Here is a 7,814-nt window from a genome sequence, read left to right as displayed (position 1 = left end):
AGAAATCGGAGCTCCGGGAAGGAGGAGCTCCAAAGACCGCTGAGTTGGAAGGGAACGCGAACCCCAGGCTGTCTGAACCTCCCTGCTTCCTTCGCAGCCCGTTGGTGTCCCGCTCCCAGCTACCTAAAGCTAACCGTAGACCCCGCTCGCATTCCCATGGGGCGGGCGTGCCGGGAAGGTGCGAGAGCGGCTGCTCCGAGACTCTAGGCGGCGTCACCTAGCCCTACCCTACCGGACCTCCCAGAACCTCGCCAGGGTGCAGGAGGCCGGTTTGGGTTCGCGCAGAACTTAGGGGTTGGGGCTCCAAAAAGGCCGAGTCCCCCCGAAGGCGTTTTCGGAGCGACTGAGAGAGCGGGGGAGAAGGTGCTCGGGTGCCGGAGGTGCGGGGTTGGGATCGCGGGGGTAAATGAGGACTCGGGTCGGTCCCACGGGCCTGGCGGCCGACAGGGGGCGCCCTGTCACTGTGGAAGCCCCCGCCGAGCGCTCTCTGGTGTCCCTGACCCCGGCCACCAATAGTGCTGGGGTGGAGGTGGGGGCTTGCAAAGTCCGCTCCTTGGAAGGGTAGCGCCCCCCCCCCCCCTCCTGCGGCCCTCCAGCTCGCTCCTTCTGTTCCTGGAATAATTTCTGGGATCAAATTTTCAACCTGGAGCAAAATAGAAAGGGAAGTGGGCACCCACATAAGCTCACAAACACTCTCATACAACACACGCACAGACTAGGTCAACCATAACTTTCTTTTGAGTTTTGGGGGTGGGGTGTGTGTGTGTGTGTGTGCGTGTGTGTCTGCCCTGGCCTGCGGAGAAAGCTTTGAAAAATTGCTCATTCTTTGAGCTACAATGCGTACTCCTCTTTCCCTGCCCTCGGTGGAGTGATGAAGTTGTTCCCATCCACGCGCTAGGTGGGACCCCGTGGGAAATGCTGGGGATCTAGCCTCTCTGACTCCGCTGCGCACACCTCCACGTTCACTGCGTAGCCGTACACACCATCAAGCCCCTTCCCTGGCGCACCTGGCTGGCCTGACCCTCGTGGGAGCCTTCAGCACTCTGGGGACCGATGGGCACGGCTTCCGCGGAGATGCAGACCTTGAATTTGTGGGAGAATCCCGCCCTGGCACTCACTCAGCGGGCTTATTAATGCCCTCTTTATGAATTGTCCAAACCATCTGCATTTCAGTAGCAAAGGGTGCTGCCGGCGGCTTCCTCCTGTGTCCCAAACCGTGCGGACCTGAGAGTCCCGGGGTTGGGGAGGTGGTTCCCCTGTGCCTACTGCTCCCTCCTCGTTTGCCTTCCAGCCTCACCCTTACTCAAGCTTCAATGCGAAGCTCCGTGTCTGCCATCTCGCCTGTCTTCTGCCACCATCGCCCCCGATTTTGGACAGGTGGGTTGGATGCCCACAAGTTCCTATGCGTTCTCTGTGTCTGAGGGGGTGGATACAGGGCCGGATCCCCAAGGCCCAGCCAGGTTTTCACAACCAAGAAAGAGCCTCCACATCCAAACACCTGCAATATCCCCCCACCCCAAATCTGGGCTCACAGGCTAACCCAGAACAGAAGACAATTTTTGAACCCAAGAGCTGCAAGGGAAATAAAAGTATATGATTGCTGGAGTTTCTAATTTCTATAAAGCAGTCCCTCTGGAAGACAGAGAGGACAGAGACGCTCTTGAAGTCAACTGCATATGCCCCATCATTGATTCCTGGATTCTTCTCTCCTCACCCCTCCCTCCCCACCTCCTGCCCTGTTTGTTTTAGTTACGAAATGCTGTGGGCACCTCGGTTGTGACTGAAAAGTAACCTTGAAACACGCCGGCCTGAATATCAGAGACAAATCTCAGCCTCCCTACCGTCGGCCGCTGCTAGAGGGGCTGCTTGCGCCAGGCGCCGGCCGCCCCCACTGCGGGTCCCTGGCGGCCGGGCTCTGAGGAGTCAGAGAGCTGAGGCGGCCAGACCGTGCGCCAGGCGCGTCTCCCGAGGCCGCTCCGGGTCTGAACTGTAACAGGGAGGGGCCTCGCAGGAGCAGCGGCGGGCGAGTTAAAGGTGTGTACGTAGTTTTTCTAAATAGAACAGCGCTTTGCAAATTGGCTGTCATGGGCTTGCTGTTTTGACAGAGAATGAGCACTGAGAGCGAAGAAACCCGGCATAAATAAATCTGGCTTTCATAGGGATCTGCCGGGCACGGAGGCCGGACGCGCCCTCCGACAGGCTCACCGGGCGCTCGGCGCGATGGGACTGGGCGGGGGCTGGAGGCCGGAGCCGCCCCCGAGGGTGGTCTCCTCCCAGGTCCTTCCTTCCTCAGGGGACTCGCCGTGGACCCGGGAGGAAAGGGGGCTCGACCGGGGATCCCGCGTGCCCTATCACCCGCCCGGCCCGCTCCCCTGGCCCGCCCAGGAGTGCGGGGCGCCGCGGCGGTGGGGCGGGCGGCAGGCGCTGAGGGGCAGGTGCGGAGCGCCGGCTGCGGCTCCCTCTCACCTAGGTGTGAGCTGATTATTCAAATGGGCTGCCCCGGGTCTGGGGATTGGAGGCCCGCGCCAGCGCGCCGCGCTATATCACCAGCCGCCCACGTCACTGCGGCACTTGTCCGCTCCGCGGTCCACACCTCCTCCTCCTCCTCCACCTCCTCCTCCTCCTCCTCCTCCCCCTTCCTCCTTCCTCCTCCTCCCCACCCCCCCACCAGCCCCCGCGCCACGCGCTTCCCGCTGCCTCGGGGCAGCTCGGCACTGCCAACCTCAGCCGCCACCCGGCAGCCCGTGAGCGCGGCGGCGGCGGGCGCTCCCTACCGCGGGGCGCTGGCCTGGGCCTCCTCCGCTCCTCGCCCCCCCCACCTCCCGCCCACTTCCAACTACCGCCTCCGGCCTGCCCAGGGAGAGAGAGGGAGTGGAGCCCAGGGAGAGGGAGCGCGAGAGAGGGAGGGAGGAGGGGACGGTGACTTGGCTGACTTTTTTTAAAAGAGGGTGGGGGTGGGGGGTGATTGCTGGTCGTTTGTTGTGGCTGTTAAATTTTAAACTGCCATGCACTCGGCTTCCAGTATGCTGGGAGCGGTGAAGATGGAAGGGCACGAGCCGTCCGACTGGAGCAGCTACTATGCAGAGCCCGAGGTAAGCGCTCGTCTTTTCCAGGGGGAAGTGGAGCGGCGGCGCTCGCTCCTTCCTCAACCTCAGGACCGCTTCCCTCGCTGGCATCCCCCCACCCCGCCCCACAACCCCAGCCTTTCTGGGCAGCCGCCTTTTCCTCCCTCCTTGGAATCAAATGGGTCTCTTTTTTATACGACACACTGTTAGCCTTGAGATAATATTAACTTTGTGATCAAATATTGACTTGCGGCGCCTCCAAATCCTCTTCGTGGCCGAGCCACGCACTATCCTAACAGAGTTGTGTTTGGCAGCGCGCGGCTGGGGAGGGGTGGGAGGTCGGCCGGCGAGGGGGTGGGGAGCTGAGGAGGAGAAGATGGGTAGGAGTTGGGGGCTGAAGTGGAGGCAGAGTCAAAGACTAGTGGACAAAGAGAAAGAAAGTTTGTACCTGCAAAGCTCAGCCGCGTGTGGTTCAGGTCTCGATTCCTTCCCTATTGCCCCGTTCAGTGCCTCCAGCCGCCCCCGCACTCCGCACAGGCACTGCCTTTCAGTTTCCCTGGGACAAGGGAAGGGGTCCCTGGAGGGAGACGGGACAGAGGGGGCCCGGGACAGTCTTCGCTGGAGGCAGCCCGAGGCGCCCCGCGCGGTGTCCCGCAGGTTGCTTGCTGCGACCGGAGGTGGCGTCCGGGGACTTCGGGCCTCGGCGCCAGCTCAGTATGCTGGTAGGAGAGTTTGGGGAGACACTGGGGTAGGGGAATGCATTTGGGGTGCTGGCTTGGGTGTACTCCATGGGACCCCTGTTCTAGAATCTGGGCGAGGTGGAGAAGGGCTAGGAACGGGCCACGTGCCCAAGCAGCAATCCGCTCGCCACCTTCCCAAGGGCGATCGATCATTACTCTCCCTGGATGAAACAGACTCGGAGTCCGGACACTGGGCCACAGGGGAGGAAAGGGCTCCCCGGAGGCCTCCCGGACGCGGAGGCCTGGACGGTGGGTGGGAGGTCTGGGCACCCTCCAGCCCCGGTGCTAACGCTGTCGCCTCCCTCCCGGGGCTCTGTCCGCAGGGCTACTCGTCCGTGAGCAACATGAACGCCGGCCTGGGGATGAACGGCATGAACACGTACATGAGCATGTCGGCGGCCGCCATGGGCAGCGGCTCGGGCAACATGAGCGCGGGCTCCATGAACATGTCGTCGTACGTGGGCGCTGGCATGAGCCCGTCCCTGGCGGGCATGTCCCCCGGCGCGGGCGCCATGGCGGGCATGGGTGGCTCGGCCGGGGCGGCCGGCGTGGCGGGCATGGGGCCGCACTTGAGTCCCAGCCTGAGCCCGCTCGGGGGGCAGGGGGCCGGGGCCATGGGCGGCCTGGCCCCCTACGCCAACATGAACTCCATGAGCCCCATGTACGGGCAGGCGGGCCTGAGTCGCGCGCGCGACCCCAAGACCTACCGGCGCAGCTACACGCACGCAAAGCCGCCCTACTCGTACATCTCGCTCATCACCATGGCCATCCAGCAGAGCCCCAACAAGATGCTGACGCTGAGCGAGATCTACCAGTGGATCATGGACCTCTTCCCCTTCTATCGGCAGAACCAGCAGCGCTGGCAGAACTCCATCCGCCACTCGCTCTCCTTCAACGACTGCTTCCTGAAGGTGCCCCGCTCGCCCGACAAGCCCGGCAAGGGCTCCTTCTGGACCCTGCACCCTGACTCGGGCAACATGTTCGAGAACGGCTGCTACCTGCGCCGCCAGAAGCGCTTCAAGTGCGAGAAGCAGCTGGCGCTGAAGGAGGCCGCAGGCGCCGCGGGCAGCGGCAAGAAGGCGGCCTCTGGGGCCCAGGCCTCGCAGGCTCAACTCGGGGAGGCCGCCGGGCCGGCCTCCGAGACTCCGGCGGGCACCGAGTCGCCTCACTCGAGCGCCTCCCCTTGCCAGGAGCACAAGCGAGGGGGCCTGGGAGAGCTGAAGGGGACGCCAGCTGCAGCGCTGAGCCCCCCAGAGCCGGCGCCCTCTCCCGGGCAGCAGCAGCAGGCCGCGGCCCACCTGCTGGGCCCGCCTCACCACCCGGGCCTGCCGCCTGAGGCCCACCTGAAGCCGGAACACCACTACGCCTTCAACCACCCGTTCTCCATCAACAACCTCATGTCCTCGGAGCAGCAGCACCACCACAGCCACCACCACCACCAGCCCCACAAAATGGACCTCAAGGCCTACGAACAGGTGATGCACTACCCCGGCTACGGTTCCCCCATGCCTGGCAGCTTGGCCATGGGCCCTGTCACGAACAAAACGGGCCTGGACGCCTCACCCCTGGCCGCAGATACCTCCTACTACCAGGGGGTGTACTCCCGGCCCATTATGAACTCCTCTTAAGAAGACGACGGCTTCAGGCCCGGCTAACTCTGGCAGCCCGGATCGAGGATAAGTGAGAGAGCCAGTGGGGGTCGAAACTTTGGGGAGACGGTGTTGCAGAGACGCAAGGGAGAAGAAATCCATAACACCCCCACCCCAACACCCCCAAGACAGCAGTCTCCCTTCACCCGCTGCAGCCCTTCCGTCCCAAACAGAGGGCCACACAGATACCCCACGTTCTATATAAGAAGGAAAACGGGAAAGAATATAAAATTAAAAAAAAAAAAAAGCCTCCGGTTTCCACTACTGTGTAGACTCCTGCTTCTTCAAGCACCTGCAGATTCTGATTTTTTTGTTGTTGTTGTTCTCCTCCATTGCTGTTGTTGCAGGGAAGTCTTACTTAAAAAAAAAAAAAAAAAAAAAAAACTTTTGTGAGTGACTCGGTGTAAAACCATGTAGTTTTAACAGAACCAGAGGGTTGTACTATTGTTTAAAAACAGGAAAAAAAAATAATGTAAGGGTCTGTTGTAAATGACCAAGAAAAAGAAAAAAAAAAAAAAAGAATTCCCAATCTTGACACGGTGAAATCCAGGTCTCGGGTCTGATTAATTTATGGTTTCTGCGTGCTTTATTTATGGCTTATAAATGTGTATTCTGGCTGCAAGGGCCAGAGTTCCACAAATCTATATTAAAGTGTTATACCTGGTTTTATCCCTTGAATCTTTTCTTCCAGATTTTTCTTTTCTTTACTTGGCTTAAAAAATATACAGCCTTGGAAATTATTTCAAGAAGGAGGGAGGGATACCCTGACTGGTTGCAGGTTGTATTTTATTTTGGCCCAGGGAGTGTTGCTGTTTTCCCAACATTTTATTAATAAAATTTTCAGACATACCAAAATTGAATGAATTTTACAGTAGACACACAGGGACCTGCTCCCGAGATTCTGCAATTAACATTTCATTATATTTGCTTTATCACATACTTGTCCATCTATCTTCACCTCCATTGGTCAATCCATCTTATTTCTCTAAATCCACTTCAAATTTGCAGATACCAGTACACATCCCCCTAAACACTAAAGCAAGCACATTATTAAATGGAACTCATATGGTTTATGGTTACTTTTTGAATTTGGGGGTTAACTTTACACACAATGAAATACACAGATTCCAGGAAGACCATTCCAGCAGGTTTATTTTTAAAGCCAGTAGAAGATCACTCTCCACATATCACAATTTTCCACCTTGGTTGCTTGAATGTGCCCTGTTGTTGTGGTCTCTTGAGCCCCACAGCTTGCTTCTCTTGGGGGAAGCCTGGATTTCACATGTTTTTGCTGTACTTCTAATCTTGGGCCTCTCTTCAGGTCAATGAGCCTGAATCAAACTTGCAAATTTGTGGTGCAGTACTTTGCCTGTTCACCACTGTGAACAGTGGTGGAATTGGGACTCTGCCTGGATCTTCCAGCCTCCTCTGTACACAGGGCACCACCCTTTCCCACCCTTCTCCCTGGAGCAGGTACTGTGCACAACCATGGCAGACCTTGCTAACCCAGAAAGACCTTGCTAACCCAGAAATGGTGAGACACTTGGTGTAGGGAAACATTTAGAAGACCTTCTCCTGGAATTGGTTTGAAAGGATAAATCAGGATAACAATCCAAGTCTGTTTTCTAAAAATAGGGTATATTTGGGAGTGAGGAGGAGGTAAGGGGTGTCTGGCCAATCGACCATGACAGTATCGAAGATGCCACTGTCGGCAAATTTGCTTCCCATCTCCCTCCAAAACTCAAGGCCCTTGCAAATCTTCTTGTAAGTTAGGTAAGGTTGGCAATCCAGGTTTGCAGGACCCAGGGGATATGCAGGTATTTTGTGAGCCTTCAAGGACTCTACAAGTATAACGAAAAATCCCAGAGTGAATTCTTATACACCATGCCGCCTCTCCCCCCAGACGACCTCGCTGGCCTAAAAGGATGGCCAATGGCAGTGAAAACCAAGGCCGAGTGCGCAAAGGAGAGTCTGGTGTTGGTTTTGCCCTGGACATCTGCTGGCTGGGCGACGCCAGGATCAGTGTGGTTGCGGGTCAGGCAGACTTGGGAGCCACTCCCGCGCGCAGTTGACTTGCGGTGGGTAAAGACACTCTGAAAACCTGGAGGCTAGGAGTTTTTGCCTCAGGTTTCTAAGCCCAGGCTCTTTTTTTCAAGATTAGATCTTTGGGCTTCTTGACCATCCTAACCTGGGGTGTTCTAGCTACGCCCCAGACCTGGAGACTGCCTTTGCGTGCTACCTTGCTGGGGTCTCTGCCACCCCATCCCCCACCCCGCCGCCATCCCCAACAAGCCTGGCCTTCCCACGCGCTTGAGAGGGGTTTGGCATCGCCTCCGCCTCCCCCCCACCACTGCCCCCCT

General features: G+C 58.2%; 1 protein-coding gene across 2 annotated transcripts; it reads left to right on the top strand.

The window, feature by feature from the left end:
• The first annotated feature begins 1,817 nt into the window (after positions 1 to 1,817).
• On the top strand, positions 1,818 to 6,309 carry FOXA2 (forkhead box A2). Of its 2 annotated transcripts, XM_054467653.1 has the most exons (3): positions 1,818 to 2,034; positions 3,023 to 3,092; positions 4,129 to 6,309. In XM_054467653.1, the coding sequence occupies exons 2-3, from the start codon at positions 3,024 to 3,026 to the stop codon at positions 5,431 to 5,433; spliced, it is 1,374 nt and encodes a 457-aa protein (XP_054323628.1). In that variant the 5' UTR covers positions 1,818 to 2,034; position 3,023; the 3' UTR covers positions 5,434 to 6,309. The 2 variants fall into 2 exon arrangements, with proteins under 2 accessions (XP_054323628.1, XP_054323627.1); XM_054467652.2 differs by lacking the exon at positions 1,818 to 2,034 and having other exon boundaries at positions 2,714 to 3,092.
• The last annotated feature ends 1,505 nt before the right edge of the window (positions 6,310 to 7,814 follow it).

The sequence above is a fragment of the Pongo pygmaeus genome, chromosome 21, assembly GCF_028885625.2.
Source record: "Pongo pygmaeus isolate AG05252 chromosome 21, NHGRI_mPonPyg2-v2.0_pri, whole genome shotgun sequence".
Taxonomy (NCBI): domain Eukaryota; kingdom Metazoa; phylum Chordata; class Mammalia; order Primates; family Hominidae; genus Pongo; species Pongo pygmaeus.
Note: the sequence above shows the minus strand (reverse complement) of the source record. Positions and strands in the feature narration are given on the sequence as shown.

Excerpts from the sequence above, each read along its gene's own strand:
- FOXA2 (XM_054467652.2), top strand. The coding sequence starts at position 3,006 with ATGCACTCGGCTTCCAGTATGCTGGGAGCGGTGAAGATGGAAGGGCAC. Across the intron at positions 3,093-4,128 it reads GCTACTATGCAGAGCCCGAG|GGCTACTCGTCCGTGAGCAA; the intron begins GTAAGCGCTCGT and ends CTCTGTCCGCAG.